Genomic DNA, 24,964 nt, shown 5'->3' with positions numbered 1-24,964 from the left:
AGAATTAATACACCATTATCTTTTTTGTCTGTATAAATGCAATTTTTTTCAAGTTTATATTTTTTTATATTTATATTTTTATATTATATTATGATATATTTGTAATATCGTATGGTAAGGCAAAAAATAATTACAAAATGTATTGCATATAAAAACGTTTTGTAAAAATGTATTTTTCATTAGAAATAGTATAAAATTATAAAATAGTTTATTCTTATAAACTTTTATAAATTTAATATTGTAATTTTCACTAAACCTTTCATTTGGTAGATTTTAATTTTTACCTCTTTATCTCGCAAAATAATGTCTCTTAACTCATCTTCAAGAACAATTGCTGTATGGTTCATGAAAGACTCATTATTCTTTGTATTGTGTACATGATGCGGACTGAGTTGAATCTTGTACCAACATATTAAGGCATTTGGTATAGTTTTTCCTTTGTTATTTATTTTGCCGAAATTTACGAATGTTTCAGTAGTCTCGGTTTCATTTATTTCCACCAGTATCTGTGCTTCCGACATAATTTCACATGAATATAAACTCCAATTTAAATCAAATATTTGGTTGATCTATAACACAATAAGTATGGAAATAAAAATTAACCTAAATTATAAATTTGTAAACATAAACTTACCTTATATTTATTAATATGTTCAGCAATTTTATAATTTGTACGTTTTACTTTATTAATTCTATTATCTCGCATATATTGGCTATCTTGACTGTCCAAATTCTGGAAAAAAGTTATTTTTTATTTTACAATTAATTAAGCAAATTCTATAAAATGCTAATGATTATATTATCTTAAAAAAATTTATTTAAATAAAAATGACATGATTAAAAGCATTGCATTATTATACCGTATCAATATATGTGTTGAATGAATATCTTAAGACATTTGCATCTTGCACGTAAACCATATTTGGTAAATCTTCTGAATATACCAATTGTCCCATTAGAAAAATTTTTTGCGGCAATAATACGCCGTTCGTTGTAAGTAAGTTTCTAAAGATAATGAATTATTAAACAAATTTTTAATAAAATAAAAAAAATTATTAATATAAATATCACATACAATACAGTACCTGGAAATTTCATAATAACTATCTCGATCATCTTTTAATTCACCTTTAATGTCAAAGTTATGAATAAATATAGAATCTAAAGGATACGGAATTTCCTTGTAATCAGATATTATTTCCACTTTTCCTTGCAATCCGCTATTATGAGTGATTTGATCAATTAAAATACGTAATGTTGGATTGTCAGTTTTATAATATAAAACTTTACAATCTTTAAATTCTTTTAAAAGTGTCAATCCATAGATTGGAAAAGGCGAAGTATCTAAAATATATTTTATTTTTCTATTTTCGTGATATCTACTAATTTCTGTGAGCAGCTTGACATAATCAAAGTCATTTAGGAATGCAATGACTTCTTCTGGCAAATGATATAAAGTTGTATAATTCGCATGAGATTGCACATTACTCGCGCTATAAGAACATTTTAGCTTTCCCTTCAAAGTTTCTGCTTTTATCGTCAAGACATCACCTTCATGACATGCAGCTGGCATTGTTGGGAAAACAGCAAACTGCCAACAAGATTTCCCATCCGAGGAATCCAGACTAATCTCTTCATCAAGATGTAATTTGAACCAGGTAATTAAACCATCTATGATACCATTGTATTTACATTTGGCTTGCAACATCTGCTTTATCCCATCCTTGCAAAATTCGCGTAATTCTAATAAATTGTTGAAATTCACATTAAAAAGCATCTGTGGTTCTGTAATGTAATTAATTTGAACTTTCTCCAGGTTTTCCGTATTGTAATACTCGTCATCTGATAATATGAACACGTTATCAAAGTTTAGAGGACAATAATATTTTACTTTATCAAAAACCACTGACGATTTGTATCTAATGTATTCACATTCAACGGCTGCTGTGTAAACTGTTGCACCCATTGGTATTACCATACCATTTAAATCTAAAAGATTCATGTGCACATTAATCATAGATGGTATTACAAGCTCTCCAAATAAGCCAGCATCAAATGTTTCAGTCACTATTAATTTTACTCTAGAATTACAGATACACTGTTTTAGTATAAATGCACAATAATAATTAAATAATGCAAATTATTTTTAAAATAATATATACATATACACATACTACACTCTACATACATGTATGTACAACACATACAAACCTTTCTGGAATATCTTCAGGTACTTTAAGGTCAAATGATAATTTTGGTATTAATTTTATATCAGTAGCATCATTAGACTCAAATACTTCCCTTGCAATGAGTGCCATTGCTTCAGAGCATTCACATGCATAAACTTTTGTTGCTCCAGCATCTTTTGCATACAGACTTAAAAGACCTGTACCAGTTCCTACATCCAACACTGTATTGTAGCCTTGACTAACTTTTTTACGTATAGCTTGTTCAAAAGCATTGTTTCTTTGTTTGTCATTGAGCATTGTAAAATGCCACCTATCCACTGCCATACTGTATGCATTTTGCAAGTTTCGTTCTGCTGGTAGAAAGTTAACATCAACTTTCAAAGCTCTATTTAAATATTCTATTGCCCTTATGGGATCGTTATTCCTTTAACAAGTATATGTGGCATTCTATGAGTCTTTTAGATCAAAAATTATAAGAATTTATTGTGAAAAACACAATCAAGAAGTTAGTTAATATTTAAGTGTATATATAATACGATTACCTTAACAAATGTGCTGCAAAATTGTTTAGCATACGAGGATTATTTGGATAAATATCTAAAGAAAATTTATAGCAGTTTACAATATCTGAAAATTTATTCTTCTCTGCCAGCTGCATTCCCCATTCACCTAAAAATTAATAAATATTGTAATAAAAACTATGTCTTTGTTTTGTAAGTTTAAACTTTATAAATGCTATAATATATCTTACATAGTACATTTGTAACAGTTTCTTCAATTTCCAATTTTCTTTCGGATAATTGCGAAATTTGAGCAAAAGCAATGTAATGTGCAAAGGCTTTTCCAACATTTCCATTTCTGTCATATGCTCTGGCTTTTTGTAATAACTCTTCCGATATATTGTTTACTTCTGCTTGCATTTTGCATCAAACCTTCTTATGTTCCTACTGTTCTTATTATAACTACATGTATATTAAACAATTTGGAATTGATCATCGATCTCGTCGAAATAATTAATGATCACATAAATAATTTTAACTAGGTATACATACATACTAATACGTATATAAGATCAATTAAATATTTGTTTACTCCAATTTGTAAGCGTAAGATGGTGCAGGAGAAGCCATGCTAAAAATAACGCGCAATCGCAATAAAACCCTGAGTCATGGAAGTAAGAATATCAAGAGGAAGCGTAAACTGTACTTGACGGCGAAGGGTATAAAGCTAGAGAAGTGAGGAAAAATCGTCCGGAGACCATCTTTGTAGTTCATAAATATAAGGCTTTTACACACGAGAATTTAGGCTCAACGCAAGAATGATGTAACAGACAGTCGTAGATGTATGTGGACGTATACCAGCGGTTGGTAGAAGTTGAATGGTTTAATGTGCGTGATCAAAGGTAAATAATAAATTTTGTTTGCAAGTTTAAAGACCACATTTTAATTTATTTTTTTCTTAATAATAAAATTTTTTCATATAGCTTATTGTACGTTAAGAAGTTTTTATTAAATTAAAATAACCTAAAAATAAAAAAAAATTAATAAATATAATTAACAATTTATTTTGTATTTTATATTTAGAATGGAAATTTTAATACCGTTTGGGTAATTTCTCATACAACACGTAATAGGGGCTCTTTATAAAAGTTTCGAAATTAATATTAACTGTTAAATTCGTAAGTATAAATTTACTTATTTCGAATTAAAAAAAAATTATTATTAAGCATCTCAATATTCAAAATAATTAATGTTCAGTGCTTTTAATATTTAAGTACTAATTAAATATTTTAAAGCAAGTAATTTTTAATATTTATTTGGAAATTTTTGTAAGAAGTGCGATTTTATTTATTGCTTTCTATAAAATACTTAATTGTTTCTCGAAGTCGATTGTCCTAAAAACGGAGCTAACAATCTCGAGGCCATCTGCTGTATGCTCAAACCTTGAAATATCCTAATTAATGTGGTCATTATCCCGTTTTCATCGTGATATTTTGTTAGTAAGTAACGAATCATTGTTCTGAATCCTGAATAATTATCTACAATGTGTTACTTTCGTTATAAGAACTGAATTAAAATTTAGAAAATCAATATTATGTATGCTCTAAATCTAACTTCGCACCGAAATATCCGTCTCTGTTTGGTAATAATTGATGCAAATCCGTTATATCTTCTGACAAAGAGCGACACTTTTCCACGAGGCATCGAATATATTCATTTTCTCGTTTAAAAAACTCGATATTTTTATGCAGCTTCTCAATTTGGATTTGTAGTCGGAGTTGCACAACCTCCTGTATCCAATGCTTGACAGTTGTATCTTTTTCCAAATTCTGCGTCTTGATATTTCCGATCTTTGCTGTGTTGTCGCACACTTTTTTTTGTACAATTTCTGTTGTCTCGAGATTTAAATCTAATTTTTCAAGTTTACTGAAATGCAAGAAGTATTGTATGTTATTTTACAATTTCAAGAATTTGTACTTGGAGGAGGCACTTTAAAATAAAATACAATATTAATTGTGTAATTTATAAAATATAAAATTTATATACATTTATTGTATGTTATATTTATTATAATTAATGTAGTACGTTTTAATGAGTTTATCTTTTGGTATATACACCGAATTGATAGAAACTTCAGTTTCGGTTCCATCTTTCACGAATAATCCACATGCACACGGACAGAACTAAAAGTACATTATGCAATTAATTAAAAATTAAAAATTATATATTAATTATGTTGTAATGTAAGTGATAAATTTTTCCTACTACGTCTTGAATAAGCGTCGATGCATCATCTTGCATGGAGGAAACCGTGGACGACATATCGACAACACATTGATGCGACGAGGTCATGTATTCGCGTTTCATAACTATTTTCAACAAGTTTTTTTTTCTAATATAATCTATTTATTATATTAATTATATTAATAACTTTTAATAATTTCTAATAACTCACTAAGGTATTTTGGAGTTGGCGATGATCTGTCGGAAGATATTTGTTGTATAAACAGCAGCTTTGATTTTAATTTCGAACTCTCAGTTGATTGAGTCTTTGAAGAGATTCTGTCTTCACGTTTCATACACTTATCAGTGCTATTATTCTTTTCAGGAAGAACGTAGTTTAATACACTTCCAGCGAAGGAAAAGCCACTGCTATTTTCTACGATTTTCAAAAATATATCATCGAGCTGCCCAGATGAGATGTAATCACCATTTCTTTCTCTATCGACAACGAACTGCTTTGGTTTCTCTGAAGAAGCCTTTAAGTGAAGCGCTACACCGCAGAGTGCACAAACCGAGGAAGACATTCCCAGGATTAGTTCAGATTCAGAGCTAAACAGCTAATTAAAATAATTTAGTGTTATTTTATTATTTAATCTCGTTAAATTTTTTACTTTACTTTAACAATAGATACTAAAGTAAAAGCTACTTGTTCACGCCTCTCGCCTCGTAAACCGGGATTGTGCGTCCAAGGATTCGCGTCTCTTTTCCGCCGCTCTTCTATGTCGATCGTGATTAATTGTATCAGCTTCAATGCAGCTTCCTTCATCGCTTGCAACAAATTGTGGAGCGTTGTGATCTGCTAGTAATTTGTTATTTCCGTCTAATGTAGACTCGAATCAATTTCATTAATTTAATACTTTCTTTTCTAATATAGATAAATAAAATCTACAAAAGTTCTTTTAAAAATGTCTTAAAATCCAACAGCTTTATTAAATTATTATTAATATTATTTTATATTTTAAATTCATAGAAAGCAGATAAGTACTTGTGGATCGCGATCAAGCACGGGGGATGAACAAGGTCTTTTCGATTCTTTGCAAAAATCATAAGCGGGACAAAAAGGCAATATAAATCGTAAACTCGCTGAAGAATCATGGTTTATCGGTAGGACACCTTGCTCTGATGGAATCGCGACGGCGAGAGGATGAGCTCTCGCGACATTCCTTGCACCGCCTGTCGTTCCCATGGCCTTCAAATTGAAAACTTTATCCGCTTCAAAGTAAAAGATGCAATAGATGAGCGCGAATAACGGCTAAAAGTTCCCGGTGGTGTTGTGCCATTTTTGTTTCATGTTATGTCACTTATAATTTCAACATTTTGTACAGTCTTTATTCCTTTATCCCGACATGAGAATCTCGAAACTCGTTTATCCGCGTAATTAAAGACACGTTCATGTTAATGACTTGACCTCAGCCTGTCAAAATTCTTTGTGAACGATGGCCGAATTTCCGAGGACGGCGACAGCAAACCCGGATGTATCCGCGAGCAAAATCAATACCGATAAAATTAGTTACTGGAGGAAAATGCTGAAAAGCTACGAGAGAAGAAACGCGTCGCTTGAGAAAAGGCACAGCGCGCTCGTCGAAAGGGTTCGCTTTATGGAGTGCACCTTGCCATCTTTGCTGATGGGTCTCGCAGCATCCACCACCTGCAGTGAACGGGAGGGTCGCGATAAACGGCGAGAAAGCCCCGAGATTACATCCAAATCCGCCGCTCAAAGAACATAGCTTCGGTAAGTTGTATTACAAGTAATGACGATTGTTAAATTTTCTCACAGACGCATTTTCTGTCGACGGAAATATAATAATGCACAACAAAATAGTAAATTAACTGAGTCAGATAAATAATTAGCAAACGCTGTAGTATCGCATATTTTTTGCACTGAATTAATCGAAGTGATAGAAGAATGCATAATGGAAAAAACGAAGAATAGGTGGACAGTTTTATTCCCTTTTCGTAAGTACACAACGACGAGTAAAATCGATTCCATGTATAAAACGAGCCCGTGGTCCGGGCAAACGGCCATCGGACAGGCTTGATTGAATCGTTTAAAAAATTCATGTGGCATAAATATCATAAGCGTTTAGGCATATACACTCTCGGTACAAGACGCTAAATCTACCAAATCACGCAAGGTCATTCAAACAAAAAAGTAGGACTAGAAACACATTGTTCGCACTTTAGTACACGTATATATATTCCTCGAATACAAAGACACACGCAAGACTAACTTAGCTTCAATAAAAAGACGGCAATCGTTTCGAATTAAGTCGCTAGATGAAATACAGTTATACTGTATTTTTTGTGCCGCGCGAAATCGACGTGCAAAAAGAAGAAGAAGGAAAAATAGAAAAATTAGACAGATATCGAAGCGAAGTGAAATCGATCGATGAAAGTTTATACGTTCACTATATATATTACTTTCTTATAATTACTCTCTAACGATTCTTCATGCAGTGTATAATGAACGAAAACATAACGGGATCCACAAAAACGGTCGTTGATACAGATAGCAGGATCATTGTTCCTGGTGCCGCACAGACGTGCCATTGTGCATCGCCGAATACAGCATCCCTTATCGCGCGATAATTTACGATGCCCACGCGGCACGTGTGACTTCCCAAATCAATTCGCGCGCCGATTTTTCACCCGGCGCATTAGATTTAAATGTACGTCGGCGTAGATTTAAATTTAAATAAGACGACCCGAGAATTCGAGGATGTTTTTTATTCGCTCGGCGCAAGGGCACGTCCGTTTGGCACGTCGTCCTTAACCCGCTCTTCTCTTTGAGCGTATCTCCATCTCGAGGGAAAAAATGCATCGGTCGCGGACGTCTCGAATCGTAAAGTTGTTTCGCGACAATTATCCCGGCGTCGTAAAAATGATTATCGCGAAGCCTGATGTGATGATACGTCGCGATAAGCGCTTTGCGAGATTTACGTTTTACGCGCGGGGTGAGATATTTAATCTACGGCTTATTTGGCACTTGATTTCACAGCTTGTACGAAAAGATCGGTCGTGCGACGTTCGGGAGAGGTGAAAAATACGCCAAGCCGAGGGTTCAGGTTGGCACTCGGTCCGCGGGCGCCCTCGTTCTACTTCTAGGACGTACCATTTCTGATCGTCACTTGGGCACACCAAGCAGCGCCAGCCGTATTGTCCTGTAGTAAGGATTAAATTGTATGATAGATTGTAAGACAGTTCGAGATTCTATTTTAAACGTTTACAGAAGCTATATTTTACCTCGTTTGTGCTGCGGGTTCACCACCCACGGGTTCGTTGACTTCTCCGTAGAACCTCGTGGGTTGATGGATAGAGTCTGCGACGGCGAGAGACGATGGAGAACCTCTTCTCGCCTTTATCTCCAGCGAAAATAGATCACCTGCGTGAAATATACCCACAGTAAAGCACGATCTCCCGTCATGTTTTCCGCATGCAGCGCGGAAAATTTTAAGCTGTGTTTCGAGTAACATCACAAATCTTGCAAATTGCGACATAATATTAAAATACATTGTAGAGAGATACGCGACTTTAACGATTTGTAGCAATATTAGTTATGAAGAAAATATAAAAAATATCACTGCATAATGCACATTGAAATTTTTTGGTAGAAGTACAGTAAAATATTTTTCAACTATTTCTGTGATTTCTTTGTGCTCTAAAAGTTATAACTTTTTGTTGCTCATTAACATTGATTCGATTTATTTCTGAGTGAATTATAACCGCTTGCAAGATTGTTGCGTGATAATCGAATCCGCTATGTAGTAATATTTTAAACAAAAGATATAATAATATCGATAAATATTGATATGCATTTTTCTTCCACAATAAGATAACGATTCAAGATGCAAATAATGTTTGGTGTCGATATTATTTTTACGTTCATGCTATGGCGATTAATTTCTATGAGACAGATGAAGAAAATAGGAGAAGTGAAGCGTAATAATTGCTGTCACCAACACCTACTGGTGTTAATAACCGCGTAATATTTAAAATCACAACTGTGCGGTGTAGGCAAAAATATGCTACAAAGCGCTACAGTTAAAAAAAAAATTAAACACAAACACAATAAAAATAAAATTAAATAAAATTAAATTAAAATAAAAATAAAATATCAAAATAAAAATTAAATTTATAGCGCCACATATCCCAATAAGCAAATCGCTTTTTATGCTGAATCAAATAAAATTGAGCTCGCCGATCATCTCCGCCTCGTATACGTACGCTCAAAGACGTAAGGTGGATATGCAGTCGGTTAGCTTTCCTTCTCCTTCTCCTCCTCACCTCCTCATCTGCATTTTTTCTTCACGACCTCGGGTCTTCTTCCGTTCGTCGCTACTTTCTGGAAGTCGTCGCTCCGGAGAACGCACGTTCCGTCGCGACCCTCAAAGGGTGCTTTCCTGTTTCTCGAAAGCTACACGTCAAATTTAGGCAGACACTAGCTGTTTAATTAGCGAACATAACTTTTTTCAACGCGAAAAAAAAAGACAAATTACAGCGAGAGTTTACTGGACGATTTTATCGGATTCTCGAGTCACGCTCTTCTCCCTAGAGTTCGTTAAAGGTTTGATATAGCGACTGTGGAAGGCTTAAACGCAAATCTCTTGGTACAGGACCAACGGGTGGTTCCTTCGCTCGAAAGAGACGTCGCGAACGAATCTGTTCGTTAATCTTGCTGTTTTCACAGACCGTGCTTCACGCTCGTTACTTCTAACTCGCCTTCGGCTAACCTTCTTTCCTGAGTCGCTTTTGGCAAGATCAATAACGGCTGGTTTCTTCTCTTCGGGCTTGCAGAGCTTTATTTCAGCTTCTTGCATCTTCTCCTCAAGGGACACAAGCTGGAATTATGCATTAACTGATTTTATTCATTACTCGCTTTGAAGGAAGACAAGAAGTGTCTGATGTTTCTTTCAAATAAATAGAAGTTAAAAAAATCTGCATATAATTTTAATAGAAAACAAATAATAATAAAAATTTAGATTAACATAACATTAATTACTAACCGTGACACTCCGTTGAGCGCGTAGAATTTGTTTATCGCCGTCTTCATCTTGGCACAGTGGGCATTTCGTAGCCGCGTAATTTTCATACGTTTTTTCGGTTTGAACAGCACGCGTGCTTTTATCTTTGCTTTGCGAGCACTCTTCTGAACGCTCATGTTGGTTCCCATTCTTCGTTTGTTGTATTTTCTCGCTCTCGTCTTCGTTACGCTCGCAAGAACATTTCGCCATGGTCCGCAGCTCGTTCTCCAACCAGTAAATTCTCTCTGTGAGCCGATAGTTCTCGTCTAACAACTCCTCCTCGCGCTGCTTCGTCAGTCGCTTCTCTCGCTCCTGGGTTTTCTCGGCTTCCTCGTAGATCTCGAGTCTCTCTTCGAGATCGCGGACGCGCTCTTGGTAGGAAGCCATCTGGACCACCGAGTCCATCGCCGACACATCGACGCAGATCCTCGAATCAGATGTCGGTGTCGCGATCTTTGCCGCTCGCTCTTGTATTCGAGCCCGCAGTTCTTGTAGACGTTGCACTTCTTGCAGAAGTTCTCCGGATGGTGTTTCTGTCTGGGTGCCGCGACTGGCGAGCTCGACGTCGTGCTCGTCTTCGTACTCCTCCTCCTCATCCTCTTCAAATATACCGCTCTCTTGGAGGGTCAGTGGTGGTTTCCGCGGAGGCACCGGCGACGTGGACTTGACGGTGGCGTTGTTCGTGTAAGGTATCACGGTCGCCACAACGCGGTTCCTTTGCTTGGTTGAATGATCCTGAAATGTCATTGCAAAGATAAAGGTAAAATAAGTGGTACCGGCCAAGATTTTTTGCAATAATCTTTAAAAAGGTAGTACGTAAATTATTATTTTTTTTGTTTATTTGAAAAGGAGCTGATAAAAACGGTTCAGCGCTATGTTCGAGAAGTTTACTTTGTTCGCGTGAGCAGGCTCCGGCGAGACGATACCGCTGTCCACCGCGTCGGGGCTGTCCTTGCGCGCGGGTATCTCTTCCATTTCGAGCAATCGGAACTCCAGCAGCTCGTTTTGCTCCCGTATCTCGGAGAGCTCCACCAAAAGCGTGGCTTCCCTCTCTTCCGCGGCGCGGAGCTTATCGTTCAATTCATTCAGCTCTCTGTCCCGATCGGTGCACTTCTGCGAAGTATATAAAATGTTCTGCATCAAATCTCTCAGGCACGCAAATACCAGAGAGTAATAATAATTTATCTACGTCATAAAAAAGGCCCAAAGAAGAAAAATCAAAGAAGAATAAATACCTCTTGCACGAGCGCCTTCTCCAAGTCGCAGATTTGAATTCTGGCGTGCGATAGCTCGCGCTGTTCTTTAAGAAGCTTCGACTGCAGCTCCTCGATCTCGACGAGAACGGCTTCGTATGCTTCTCTGGTGATGCCGGTACCCTGCCACTGGCCGTATCCACCCGGCTGTGGCGACATCGACGACGGGGCGCTCGACAAAGCACTGTCGTCGTCCTCATGGTCTTCTTCGTCGTCCACTTCGGCCACCGGCTCCAGCTCCAGCCACTGTTTGTAAAACTCTTCTTTCCTCTTCTTGTTGGACAACTGCTCCAACTTTCTTTCTCGCTCCTTAAGTGGCACAGAAAAGTATATTTTTTATGGTTTTCAGGTTTCATTTCTAATGGAGAAGCCGATCATTAATGAAGAAAATACTGGGAGCTGATTACTTCAGCAAATTTTAATTCAACAAGTCTCCAGAACTTTTCTTGAATCGAAATATTTATAAGTTTTTAAGATTTGTAAATTTTTTTTTGTAGTAAATTTGCTGGAAATAAAGAAACTGTATTTTCCACATTTTCGTATTTGGCTTTCTTTTTAAAGAAAATTCCTGTACCTTGACTGCTTGTCTAAGTATTTCGATGACTTCCTGCTGCTCAAGCGCGAGCTCACGGAGGCGCTCGACCTCGATTTCATTTATGGCTCTGTCGGATTCTATTGCGCTCATATATGACCTCACCTTAAACAATATTCCGCCTTAATGGTCTGTCTGTGTCATTACACATTTTTATCGCGATAAGAAATGTTGTGAGAAATGTCAGCGATAATAAACAGCCATTTGTATGGATGGAATACAAAGCGTATAAAATGTTGATAAACTCGCGTAGAAAAATGATTAAACCTTTCGCTTGTAATACATTAATTGATACATATTATAGTTAGTGGGAAATGAGTCGCGTTGAAGAATGACATACCATGTGATTATCGTCTTTGAGAACTTTCTTCTCTATGCGAGACACCGACTGTATCGGCCCGTTTCCTTCGTTCTCTCGTAACTTCCGCATCTGTAACGCAAACAATTAAATCATCGTTACGAACGAATCCTTTTACATCGTTGGCGTTTCGTGTATGTAGATAAAAATCCAGACGTCTACATTTCTCTCAGGCATGAAGCAATAAAATTTTCGCCCAAAAACCTAACCTAAATAAAAAACGGAATCAATTTCCACATCTAATTCTCTCAAGAATTACTTAAATCAGTTTAAATTAATTAAAACAATGATATACCTCCAACACTTGAGATTTTAATTAAATACAACCGCTCCCTCCCGTTATTATTCCGATACCATTTTAGATATCGCGCTGTAAATAAAGACTCGAAGAAGGAAGCGTAATGCTACCGCGACCTGCATCTAGATAGAAGTCTCGCGGATCGTTCCAAATTACCACGGAAGGAAGTGGCCGGCAGGCGGCATTGCGGCAGATCTATCGCTATGGCGGATTTCAGTTTTCCGGACAATCCGGACGAGCGTTACAGTCCGGCGCGAAGTAGTGTGCAACGAGCCGGGGAAGCGGCGAAACGGCCTGGCGAGGAGACCGGGGAAGTAAACGAGAGAAAGAGGAGAGAAAAGCAGACGAGCCGCGTCGATTGGATTACCGAGGGGGCCCCGGGAGGACTCTGGATGGACCGTTAGCTTGGCCCCCTGACATACAGCCGCGCCGGTGTAGCCTTCCCCTTCGCCCCCTTGTCAGGAGCAACAGTTTCCTTCCTCTACAGGTAATTTCAACACGCGAAAGAGAGACGCCGCCGCGCCGGGAGAGAGCCGATTGCACCTTGCACGCTCGCCGCGCCGGTCCGCGGCCGACGGTGCACTTTGCGCCATATATGTAAATTGCGGGACGCGCGCGCTCGTTTTACACGTACCGGCGCGTTTCTCCTTGCTACGGGGCCCGGGGGATCGACTGTATCGGACGTAAGACATATTGGGACAGGTGAAACGAGCGCGCGTCACGCGTTACCGTTATCCGCGCCTCCCGCCGCACGTCCCGCCTTGTCTCGTTTTGTCCCAGCGTTTTCTGATATTTTATTCGACATCTGGCATACAGTTACCGGGATAAACATTGGGACTGATCAATCGGGGGGAGAAGCGGAGGTTAGCGGAGAATGTCGCCTGTGACCCCGAGGTTGGTATCACCTCGCGGAGATTTTATCACGGATGCTACGATATCGCTTCCTGATACGTTTGTGTAACAGCAAGGCGGGGATTAAATTAGTTCAGCGTAATAAATAGTGATAAACATTAATAAATAAGTCAATCTCTTTTTTTTTTTTTTTCGCGTAAAAATATTTTGTTGTTAGTATTGAATTGTTTTCTGTAGACGACTATGAAAATCTTGGGAAAATAATTTAAATTGTTTAAAGTTGGCACTAAAATATTAAGCTTATCTTTTGAAAGAATTGATTAGTAATAATTAATGATAATTTCATCTTTGTTAAATTTTTATTTTGTTTTGCTTATTCATACAAGTTAAATTTTCAATATTGAGAGTATTTAAAAAATGTCACGCTATGATTGTTCCTTAAATGGAAATTCTCGCGGCTCTGTTGCGCGAAACAATGAGAGTAGATCTATTTATAGATTCGTTCATTCCGCGAACAGGTTGAATTTAGAATATCCTGTGAGAATCTCGCGTGCGGCATCCTGACGCGATCCGTCTCGCGGCTGATCTCACTTTCACCGATCGTCTCTCGCCCCCGCTTGCGATCTCGTAATCTGGCTGCGTGTCTCTCGCACGCGTATTTCTAACGCACCGCTGTCCGTCAAAGACCGACGGAGGCTTCCTCGGCCCCGATCGCGGCGCAAAATCTGCCTTTCGATTTTGCAGCATCCGAAAATATTTTCACCACCAAAAATGATCCCAATGAAATTAATCCGTCGCTTAATTACTCTTATAGAAATTTCAAACTTAATATTATTGCTCTGTGTTTGAATATTATTTTCGGTAATTTTAAACTTTTTAAATTATTCATCAGAGGCGCTATACTAATATGTCATTTATTTAATAAAAATACGATGAATTGGCGTGGAATTAAAATGGTCACCTGTTTATTCCCGCCAATTCTTTGCATTGAAGGAAAAATATAGTTAGGCCTCAGTTATGATTTTATAATGCCTCTCGCGAACAAGCATGAGTCGACTCGTCCATCATGTTAATAAAAGCGGTTGAGTCACCTAAACCTACGACGATAAATATCACAAAATTACAGCCGAGGCTAAACTTTTCTCTCCCTCGCGGGTGCTTGTCTGTCGCGCTCGAGGCGCGACTTTCGCTCTCATTGTCAGCTTTGCGTTCTCGACCCGCATGCAAAATCGAGACGCTCGCGTTGCTGGAGAACGTGCGGTGGGTGCCAAACGCGCGTGACAACGCGCGTCGTCCTTCCTAGAGAGGAAATCGCTAATTGCACTCGTGGTCTACGCCCACCATTACTCAGCCGCTATTAATAACGTGCCTGCGACGATCGGATTGGAATTACATAGCCCGCCGCGCAAACGATACACGCGAGATCGCTCTCCCACGCCGGTTCGGCTCACGGCGTTCCGCGTCTCCGCGGTTTGCGGCTCGACCGCGAGCCTGGACCTCGACCGTTCCTTGAACTCCCTCGGCAACGATCATCAGTTATCCACGCGTTATCTTCCCCCGGCCATCTTTCTTTTTGCGGCAAATTAAACGAAAGCCTGAAAGTCGGTCTCAAGCGCGCACCGATCACGCGGCTCCATCGCGATCTCTCGCGAAAGGAGGCTGGAGCGACAGATCTCTCGAGTGCCGCGCTCGTTCTCTCCGCCCGCGCAAATCTTTTTTTTTTTTTCTTACTTTTTTCCTTTATAAAGTCAAGGATGAAGGAGACGAGGTCGAGCGAAGGTGTTTCGCTAGGTAAGCACGCATGAGAAACCGCAGATCCCTAAGATGATCCGGTAACGCGATCGCGGGCTAATGTATGCGAGCTCTCGTGCACCGATGTACCGCGACCCGCACTCGTATCTCTGCGGTCGCCGCAGGGGATGGGGGAGGGGGGGAGCGAGGGAGATTGGGAACTTTCTTCTGCGAAGTAGCTCACCGAGAGTGGCCGGGTATCGTTAGTCGTCGGGAAGATACTTGCCTACCGGCGCCGAGAGTTCTTCGGCAATTCTAGAAGGCTCGAGAGGATAGGATCGAAGGGGTCCGGCCGTTCCACTTGCGATCGCGGAGACGAGACGCGAGGAAGCGCATCCGGTGAAATAACAGCCTCGCGAGTGGTCGTGCATCGCGATGGATCGCGCTGCCGCCTTTCTCTCTCTCTCTCTCTCTCTCTCTTCTTTTACGCGTCACGGAGTCATTGAAATTCATCCCGCGCGCCGCCTCAAAGGAGGACAATGGTAGATAGTTAAGTGCTTAAGGCATACTTACGTGTCCGCTCGTGCCTACACGCGGGCATCCGCCTCGCGCGGCCATGTAAGAGCGCGGACATGTTTCAACGAATCGAGAATTCGCCGATCGCCTCACAGAAATTCGCGATTTAATATTAATCGGCAAATAAGTTACATATTTCGAGTATCAAAAGCTTTTAAAATATTTGTATAAATTATCTGTATTTATTTGACATTAATTGGGAATTTTTGAGAGTATCGTAAACCCCGTAAGGATTTCAAGAGTTAATTTGTTTAAAAATGTCCTCTTTTTTTTTTACTTTTTACTATTTTTAATATATTTTTCTTTCTTAATGTTCGGCGTATAAATCTAAAAAAATTACTCAAAATTGGTGCATTAGATCTCAAAATATAAGCAAAAAGAAGTAGAATAGCTGAGATAATTTTTCGCTTGAGGATTAAATGTAAATTAATGTGTATATTTATATAAACTGTCCAGGTGGCTAATAAATTACTGCCACGTGCGGTACTGTAATTCCTTGTGTAACGAACATATGATGAAAAGCACCATTATGGGTCTTCGTAACAAAAGGATTAACGGTTGGCGAAGCGTCAACGCATTAATACGGTAAATCATACCTCGGCTAATACATTTACATATTTATTGCACATTGTTCGAAAACTTATTTCGTAAACGTACGGAAATTCGTTTCCCTTCGCCGTCCTTTGTAAACTTCCCGCAACAACGAACGGCACACCGTCAGCGATTTCGCGCAATAATTTGATTCCCAATTACTCGAGAACTAATTGTCCTAGAACGACTTCTATTTTCGGCTAATTACTTTTCTAGCGTCATTAGGCGTTATCGGAGGAGCGCTAAATCAACTGTTTGCGGCTAACAGGATCTCCCGGATCCGCGCTAGGCGAGAAATAAGTCAATTACGGGAACTATTGTTATAGCCATTCGTGTTTTCTGCTAATCTTTCCGTTTTCTATTTTTTTTTTCCCGCCGCTTACGTCGCGACCCGCATCGCGAGATCGTTCCCACGGTACGTCGACGACACGCAACTTATGTCGATTTCCCTGGGAACGCAATCGGTTTTATTCGCGCAGTGCTCAGGGACAAGAGAAGGCGCCGGCGAAACTAGAGTAGGAGCGTGAAAATATTCAATCTCGATGGCTACGTGTTGAGCCGTCGCGGTCAATTGCTCACGTAGAATAATAATGTGCGAATCGTGAATGGTGTCAACGTTTTGCGACATCCTTAATTTTAATCTCGATCTTACTTTTCATCTTCCGTAAGAAATTACCCACATCGTTTTTGTTCATTAATATTCGAAAATGTCGTCTGTTTATAACTGTATTTATTTTTCTACGTTTTGTTAATTTTTTTTTAACTTAATTTTTTTTAATTAATATTATTCGAAGTGAACGAGGAAGGAATTAAAAGCATTATTATCAGTGCGTTATATCGTCGTATTATTATCGCGAAGAGTTTTGTTGTATCTCATACAGCGATCACTTTCGTGACGACGAAACCGAACGGCCAAGCATTATCGTTGTTGCGACGCAAAAAATTGATATTAATAATTTATGGTTGGCGAAAGCGGTCCCCGCTTGTAGAATTATAGTGTGCTAGTATAAATGAATCAGTTTTATCGCGCCATCCATCAATAATTTTCAGTGACAATACTCGTAAATTGACTGCGCGCTGAAAAGTCGATGAAATTGGTCACCGAAAGTTTCTTCTCTAACGACGTTTTTAACGAACGTCTTTCGTAATGCGTCTTAATGATGAATCATTGTAATGTCGTTATACACGCGGTGAAAATTTTCCCTATGATGATTTCTCGTGTATGACGGACTTATAGGTGAAAGCCACTGTAGTAGCTCCTTGCAGTGAAAGGTTAAAAGTCATAATTGGTAATACTTCTGCCTTACCCCCTTAATTGCTTCTTTAAACTAGGAATTGTAAATTAAAGTCGCAATCACCAATTCTTTGTTAAGTAGAATCTAAAGTCGCTCTTTACAGAAATATAATTTTCAAAGCAATATTGCCAAATAAATATTAAAATTTTGGATTTATATTAAACGAATACACTATTAACCTTATAAAAAATTAAATTAAAAAAACAAAAAAATTAAATTAAACGTATTTTAATACCATAAGTAATCAGTATTAATAAAAAAGAAAATTGCTGTAAGGGTCGATGAGGTTCGTCCGGGAAAGTCGTATCGAGCGCGTTGACTCTAACGGGGGTCCGCGCGGATAATTGCGCGTGAAAACGGGATGAGATGAGGGAAGCAAAATCCTTACCTCGTTCCATGCGAATCCCATGAGGCGGGCGTTGAGAGCTCACATAACAGGCGTGAAAAAAAAGGAGTGTCGGAACACGCTGTGATCGTCGCGAGTCCTCGCGCGTCACACCCGGGAGGGCCAAAGAAGCGATCCACGTCGGAGGAACGGTGTGCGCACGGCCGACGTCTAGACCGAACTGAGGAGCGAGGGTACCGCCGATAATCGCGGGGGCCTTCTACGCTACCTGTGCACGGGCCCTCTCCTTCACTCCATTCGGAAAGTTACGGGCGTATCTACGGCTTACCGACCTGAGCAGAAACTCGAGACACAATGAGACGTAAGATTAGGATCATAACCGCCCTCATCTCGTCCACTGTCTTCTTCAACTGTGCTCCCCTCCTCAGTGAAGGGTGTGACGAGACAATGCGTAGGTCTCTTTGTGATTTCCGCGTCACAATCGCATCCGCGTGATTTTGACAAATTCGAGTTTAACTAACAGAATGTATATATATATTTTTTTTTTTTTTTTTTTTAAGCAACGAAACAAAACCACGAATTTTTATTATTGAATACCTCCGTCGTTACTCTTTGAAATAAGGGAAGCTGCGTTTGAAGCCCCGGTGGAGTTTGCCGGGTTTCTCCGGTAGTGGAGAACGCATTGGCTCGCGCGATCGAGATTGGAGACTAATTGTAAGTTTTGAGAGAGGCTGAGTCGTCTTCTCTTTGTGTCTTCATGTCTTCTCTCTAGAGTTCATGAAACCGTTGGCAAGGAGGGGAGAAGAAGAAGCGTCTTTTATCGCTCTTTTACCGCTTTTACTGTAGATCCCGCGCTACCGTTAGCTAGCTCGATTAAACGGCGATAAGAGGCGGGAAAGGGTGTCAATTATATTGCGCGGCGCATAGCTACGGCCTTTTAGCGGCGACCGCTCGCCCGCTCGCTTTGTGGCCTTTAAGTTCCATCGAGATGACGCGTGTAATGCACAATGCGCGACCAGGCCCCGCGGGTCGTCCCGCGACGTGACCCGGTACGTTGAACCCGGCGGTATCACACAATATCCGAGTGCACCTTCGGCTAAAAGCGAGCCATCAAGATACGGCGGTGCCCGCCGGATTCGGCGATTCGTAATGGCTTCGTTGAATCGTTAAGCGGTCCAAACGAAAGTAGAGACCGCCGTTGAAAAAGCAACCGTCTCGTCAGCGCGACTTTTGGAGTACATCCAAATATCTGAGACGCCTTCAGCGGTCGCGGCATAAAGTCGCAGATGTGTCTCCAGGATCGTTTCACGTAATGGTTCGTTAACCCTTCGCTGTGTCGGCGAACTGTTGCCTCTTATAAATCTTTGTAAATTAATTCTGCCGAATAAGCAATTGCAATTCAATATTTATTCGATGCTTTTATAATTTTAATTAAATATATTGTTCAGTATTTAGCACGTGAAATAAATGGTTTTCAGTATTTACTTGACATGTGTTGATTTAAAAATTTCTATAAAGCCAGTATCAATTAGGAAATTTTTATAAAGGCAGTATTAATTTAGAACATTTTTATAAAAGGAATTCACAGTTCTCCATACGTCAGTGACGCAATTCCCGGCGACCAAACAGCTCGGTGGGCTTGCTGAAGTATGCTGACGAGGAAAAGAGGCAATGGAACGCGAGTACTTCCGGTTCGCGAGGCGATCCTCTCGAAATATCGTCTTGAGCGCGAGCGTGGGGACAGGTCGCACTTTCGCGGGATCAGGAATAAGCCGGCGACTTCAACTCCGGGCGAGTAAAGTGCGCTGAAGGCAGTTCCAGGAACTCGATGCTATATAAACCTACGTCGGAAGTCACACGATATGATAATCGCGCATGCTGCACCGGTACGGTCCTCAGGGTGAACCGTTGGACTGTTCGCACGACGGTACTTGGTCGTCCCGCCTATCTGGGAACGAACGTAAGAAGGAAGAATTTAGAGCGACGAGAGCGAGACAAAAGCAACCATTGACATTCCGTTCGTGATAGACAATGCGCCGAGCAACCATGGGACACGTTGTAATTCAAGCAGCTTGAAGAAGTGAAGCGATAATATCAATTAGCTTCAAACGAGGAGCTACATTTTAATTTCCATTGTGTTTTTCCAAGTTCTTTCGAATAATTAACCAACTGAGCGAGTAATAATTTTAAATGAGGAAATGCATTTTAATTTCTATTGTTTTTTCCAAGTGTTTTTTTTTTTTCTTTTTCTTTTCTTTTTCAAATAATTAATCAACGGAAGCGGTTTTATGCAGAATCATTTGGAGGTGTTTCAAAAAGAAATTTGCAAAAATGAAGCCGCATGCGTAAATTAAATTTTGTTTTCCCGATAAACTCCGACTCTCCTCCGGTCACGCAACTTTTCTCGCGGAAGCGGAAACACGCGAACAAGCACTCGGTATCTGTACTCACCGTCTCCTGCTCCGCCGGCGCCAACTTTCGACGCTTCAAGAGCTTCGACAGCTTCTCGATCTCCCGGCTCTTTCCGCGCAGCTCGTCCATCTACAAAAATTCACGAGACTCGTTTGAAATGCGCCGAGATATCTCTCGCGCGTGGACACGCGTGGCGAAAGTTGTGCCGTGGAAAAATTAACGTCGCGCCCCGGCGATACGCGACGAAGAATGGGATACGCGGCATCGATGACGAAGAGGGGACGGCGATCGGTCCCTTTCGCATCGCTTTCGAGCTCTCACCGGGGCTCGGCCAGGTCCCCCCGGGGGCCTATCTGCCTTCACCTTGCGCCGCTCGCACAGGTGTGGGATGGGAGAAACGCGCTATCCGACGTCGGCGTCTCGATATCCCGGCGGCGCGTTTTGTTCCGGTTTGCGCGCGATAGCGGCGCGATTTCCGAGAAGGATGAATCATGCGGGACGTTTCGAATCAACGACCGCCGAGATCGGATTACGATCCGAACGTGACGGCACGAATAAACGAGCCGTAGTCTGATAATTCGCCGAACGGCGTTCCCGCCTCGACTCTTATCCCTTGCCGGGAATCGAATTCCGCTCGTTCTTAGCGCTAATGTGCACGAGAACGACTTACTTTCTTTCTACTTAAGTCGCAAATAAATATAGATAGTTAATTAATTAATTAATTAGCGGGTTTATTTCTAAATCACTGGAAGTTATTTCGTTGAGTATTAAAATAAATAATACTGAGCAGCAGTGTTTTAATATTCAAAACGGATAATTTTCAATGTTTATTTGATGGTTAATATTAATTTGGGACTTCCTAAATGGGTCTTCGATATTTGGCTGGCCACCAGGAATCGGGTTGCTATCGTGCAACGTTAGCCCAGCAATGCGGTAGACAGCATCACTGGCCGCGAAATCGACCGCGATGGCATGCCAGGAAGCGGGAAGTAGCCGCAAGTCGAGCCGATGAACGCGAAATAAACATCTTCGAATTAAATATAGCGTCCGACACGAACTTGGACGCGGTTGCGACGGAACATTAGACTTGCTCCGGAATAAATCGTTCGAAACGAGCCTTCGTTCACCGTGTAATTGACGATTCAAGGAGAGCCCAGGTGCAAGACGCAGACGTTTCGAGAGCACCGTCGTCCGAAGCAAAATTTCAATTCTAATTCAAGATAGATCTCTATTTAAGAAAAGAGACGTAGAGATCACATTGATGCCCAATTGTCGTCGCTTTTCCGCGGCACCGATCGATTCTCTTGCTTTACCAATTATTAAAAAGTGATCAATCACGGTCTTTCAAAGATTTTTATTAATTATTAAAAAGTGATGATCCATCATCTTTTAAAAACTTGTACTTCATTTATAATTACTGCAAAGTGATTTATGGAGTTTAAAAAAAAATGTTTTTCTGCTTAGTGCTCGATCGAGTGATTGTCGTTCGCGTCGAAGGTATCAAATTTAAAAGTCCATTATTTCAATTAACATTTCGAAAGGGCTTCCCCCGCGTTTGTTGCCGCGCGTGCAAGGCTGCCTTGCAATTTGCAAATTGTTGAATCACATCGAAATTCCGGGGCACGGGAATAGCGTGGGAAACCCGCGACCATTTCGGGTAATCGCATAGCGAGGGTATTCTTTTTCGTCGATGCCACGGCGAACGTCGGCAAAACTTTTGTCCGGCCGGCCGGGCAAAACGCGCTGCCGCATCTTGGACAGGCCCTTTCCTAGTTAACATGCCCAGGACCGCAGGGCATAATTTTTTAATAAGCATCCTGCGAAGGAGGCGTATCTCGAGCTGACGCTAGCGCGCTCGTGTTCGTGAGGGCGGATATTTTTATGTGCCACGGAATCGTCCGGTATCGCGATTTTGGCCGCGGGCGAGCGGCACGCATAATTATTAAATGCCATTAAGCTGCTTAATAGCAGCGTCGGTGATACGTAGGACGTCTAAGCGCTTACCATTTTCATGGCCTCACCGCGAAGCGATTTTCGCAACGCGGAGAGCTCGGCCTCGTGATTCTCCCGTTGAGCTCGCATCTCCGCGACGCGAGCTTTCTCGGCATTTAGAGCAATCTAAATATAAAAAGATATCTGTCAGCAAAACGTAAAAGGCGCGATAATGCATCGCGAATAATTTAATAAACTAAGATGTCTTAAAAAAAAAAAAAGATTTTCCTATAAGTTATGAGTTTAAAAAGAATCAGAGTAATTTTTAATTAGAAAAATTTGTTAGAAAAATATTTAAAAGTTGTTCTTACGCGTAGCTTTTCATCGAGTTTCTCGTTTTCTGCGCGTAAATTTCGTACTTCCGCTTCCAAACGGCGCGCATCCCCGTAGGAAGAAGTTCCATTGGCACTGCGAGCGATGTTCGCTTGCGATTTTACCAATTGTTCGAGTTTTCGTATTGTCCCCTCCGCGTCAATTAAGCGTTTTCTGAGGGTGGACAATTCATGTTTGTGACTCTCGTCTTTCGTGGGATCCGATCTGAATGGCGCCGACGGCGACGGCGACGCAGATTGGACGATTCTAAAAGGAAATGCGTACCTTTAATAAATCTTTAAATACCGAAAGAAGAATAAAAAAAAAAGATCGAAGATTTAAAGTTTTAGATTTGAAGAAATTACGCTTTACCTGGTCCTCAAATCGGATATAATCGGCTGATACTTGGCGGCCTCGGCGAATCTGGCTTCTCTAAGGGCAGCTTCAGACTCCCTTTTGGCGATTTTCGCCGCCCTTCGCTCCTCGTGTAGCTCTGTTCGCGCGTTCGCCAGATCCTCGCGCAGCCTCCGCGCTCCATCCTCCAACCATTGTATCGTTTTTCTCAATCTGGCCGCGTCATTTCTTCCCACGTCCGCATCGCAAGACCGTGACATTCGAGCATTTTGCGCGATTACTGGCACAGGCTGGTCTCTTTTTCGCGGACGGGGCGGTGACGAGTCCTTTTTATCTTCCACGTGCACAGCTCTTCTTTCGTCGTTAGTCGCTTCACTGTAGAGCAGAAAAGTGCATCGGAATTTGTTCTACACTCTGTGATTGATTTATTAAATTTATATTTGTTTTTTAATTTATAAAGAAAAAATCTTGAATATTCGTCAAGTTTAAATATCGCAAAAAAAAAGATTTGTGAATTTGTCTTCAATTGTTCTTAAAGCAATTGCTACAATTTATTTCTCTTTAACTTAAAAAAAGTAGCTCTTTTAATACGCGTTAATAATACGTAAAAAAATTTTTTTTGTAAAATCAAAGGTTTTTCTCTACTTAAAAAACATATTAATAAGTATTCCTGTTTGATCAGGATTTTTTAATACACGGAATATTAATTGTGGATATTTGTTGCGCGCGAAGCCGCTATAAATATTCTTACTCGTAGAAACTACTCGACTCGTCGCGTCGCTGCGTCTTCTTAGGGATCTCCGAGTTCGTTGTCAGAGATTCTAATCGTCGTCGTTTTCTCGCACCCTCCGTGGATGCGGGAATGCTGATTCCAGCCGTCGTTGATTTGTTCGTGTTCGTCGGCTTGACGGTGTCTCCCTCTGAGGAGTTTGCCATCGTCGCTGGTAAAAAAAAAAAAAAGAGAAATGTAGATATTTATAAACTTGCTCAAGCATTTATGCACGTCGGATCTTCCACCATAAGCGCGTATAATTAAAACGGTTGCGAGAAACAGTAATCGCACTTCCGTTCTTAAAATATTTTTAAAACAGCGGTTTTAACAGATAACAATAAACGAATAATAAAATACGCAACAAATATACATATAAATATACGTAATGAAAATGATTTCTTGCGTAAAAATTCAAATTTTTACTAAAAAAACCTAGTATCTTATTAGGTTTATATATTTTTATCTTGCGAACCTTAGAAAGTAATTAAGCGCTTAAAATTATTTCCAAGCAAATACAGCAATGATTGGTATCGATAATTTGAACCATATTTTTATGAAAAATAAAGCTGTCCGTCTTTAAGTCAATTTGCTAAGCTATAATTAATTAACGGGAATAGCGTTTTCCTGAAGAGGTTGCGAGCGAGATTGTTCAAAACGAAGCAATAAATCTATCATCGCGAGAGCACAGATATCACTTTCAATACTTTGGTACGCGCGTTAATGCCATTATCTCGAACGCCTTCAACTTTACCGAGTGCTCGAGGTCGAAGGTTTTCTTTTAATTGCGGGTTCTTTAATTAAACGTTTCAAAGTCCGCGTTACGATAGCGGGAATAGAAATTCTTCGAACAAAGCGAGCTGTGGCTCAAAATTTCTTTTTCAAATATTTCTCATAAGCTCGTCCATTAGATTTTCCTCGGGCTTCAAACCCAAGTTTGAGGCGGTTAGCGGAGAAAAGTCGCAAGGAAAACCGACTTACTGATTTTCGTGAGGACGTGGAAGTATTCTGGCCGACCAGTTGGACTGATCCGAGCGTATTGTTGGATCCGGTGCGGCGGCGAATCCTCCTCGCGAGAGACACCGTCACCAACTAAGAGCGACCAAGGCCCTAAAGCCGCGGTATCGCTATACGCGCTAATCGCGTCATCTCGTCTCTTTGGCTCTATTTAGCTCTCGTCTACTCCCGTCTCTCCTCGCTGGCCCGTGCTCGCCCACCCACTCTAAGTTTGACCAACTGG

General features: G+C 40.3%; 2 protein-coding genes across 6 annotated transcripts; both read right to left on the bottom strand.

Annotated features, from left to right (window-relative positions):
* Positions 1-127: 127 nt before the first annotated feature.
* Positions 128-3,586, bottom strand: LOC139104762 (protein arginine N-methyltransferase 9). 3 transcript variants are annotated; one of them, XM_070660460.1, is made up of 7 exons: positions 2,941-3,586; positions 2,732-2,858; positions 2,212-2,613; positions 1,086-2,081; positions 861-1,005; positions 635-733; positions 128-569 (listed from the first exon to the last, which is right to left on the bottom strand). In XM_070660460.1, exons 1-7 carry the CDS (start codon positions 3,107-3,109, stop codon positions 225-227), a joined length of 2,283 nt encoding a protein of 760 aa, XP_070516561.1. In that variant the 5' UTR covers positions 3,110-3,586; the 3' UTR covers positions 128-224. The 3 variants fall into 3 exon arrangements, with proteins under 3 accessions (XP_070516561.1, XP_070516568.1, XP_070516577.1); XM_070660467.1 differs by having other exon boundaries at positions 2,212-2,644; positions 2,941-2,955; XM_070660476.1 differs by lacking the exon at positions 2,941-3,586 and having other exon boundaries at positions 2,212-2,539; positions 2,732-2,852.
* Positions 3,587-6,902: 3,316 nt separating this feature from the next.
* On the bottom strand, positions 6,903-24,924 carry LOC139104724 (janus kinase and microtubule-interacting protein 1-like). Of its 3 annotated transcripts, XM_070660411.1 has the most exons (14): positions 24,706-24,922; positions 23,707-23,896; positions 22,974-23,330; positions 22,601-22,868; positions 22,302-22,415; positions 20,337-20,426; positions 12,179-12,268; positions 11,821-11,943; positions 11,229-11,555; positions 10,885-11,106; positions 9,976-10,728; positions 9,703-9,810; positions 8,216-8,354; positions 6,903-8,133 (listed from the first exon to the last, which is right to left on the bottom strand). In XM_070660411.1, exons 2-13 carry the CDS (start codon positions 23,889-23,891, stop codon positions 8,331-8,333), a joined length of 2,661 nt encoding a protein of 886 aa, XP_070516512.1. In that variant the 5' UTR covers positions 23,892-23,896; positions 24,706-24,922; the 3' UTR covers positions 6,903-8,133; positions 8,216-8,330. The 3 variants fall into 3 exon arrangements, with proteins under 3 accessions (XP_070516512.1, XP_070516497.1, XP_070516504.1); XM_070660396.1 differs by lacking the exon at positions 6,903-8,133 and having other exon boundaries at positions 9,197-9,810; positions 24,706-24,924; XM_070660403.1 differs by lacking the exon at positions 6,903-8,133 and having other exon boundaries at positions 9,257-9,810; positions 24,706-24,924.
* Positions 24,925-24,964: the final 40 nt, after the last annotated feature.

The sequence above is a fragment of the Cardiocondyla obscurior genome, linkage group LG01, assembly GCF_019399895.1.
Source record: "Cardiocondyla obscurior isolate alpha-2009 linkage group LG01, Cobs3.1, whole genome shotgun sequence".
Lineage (NCBI taxonomy): Eukaryota > Metazoa > Arthropoda > Insecta > Hymenoptera > Formicidae > Cardiocondyla > Cardiocondyla obscurior.
Note: the sequence above shows the minus strand (reverse complement) of the source record. Positions and strands in the feature narration are given on the sequence as shown.

What these genes read in the sequence shown, in the direction of transcription:
- LOC139104762 (XM_070660460.1), bottom strand. Translation starts at nt 3,109, where the DNA reads ATGCAAGCAGAAGTAAACAATATATCGGAAGAGTTATTACAAAAAGCC. An exon ending in AACTGTTACAAATGTACTAT is followed by an intron (nt 2,859 to 2,940) that starts GTAAGATATATT and finishes ATTAATTTTTAG; the next exon opens with GTGAATGGGGAATGCAGCTG. An exon ending in TCAACACATATATTGATACG is followed by an intron (nt 734 to 860) that starts GTATAATAATGC and finishes ACTTTTTTCCAG; the next exon opens with AATTTGGACAGTCAAGATAG.
- LOC139104724 (XM_070660396.1), bottom strand. Translation starts at nt 23,891, where the DNA reads ATGGCAAACTCCTCAGAGGGAGACACCGTCAAGCCGACGAACACGAAC. An exon ending in TCAAAGACGATAATCACATG is followed by an intron (nt 11,944 to 12,178) that starts GTATGTCATTCT and finishes ATATTGTTTAAG; the next exon opens with GTGAGGTCATATATGAGCGC. An exon ending in AGCCTGCTCACGCGAACAAA is followed by an intron (nt 10,729 to 10,884) that starts GTAAACTTCTCG and finishes ATGACATTTCAG; the next exon opens with GATCATTCAACCAAGCAAAG.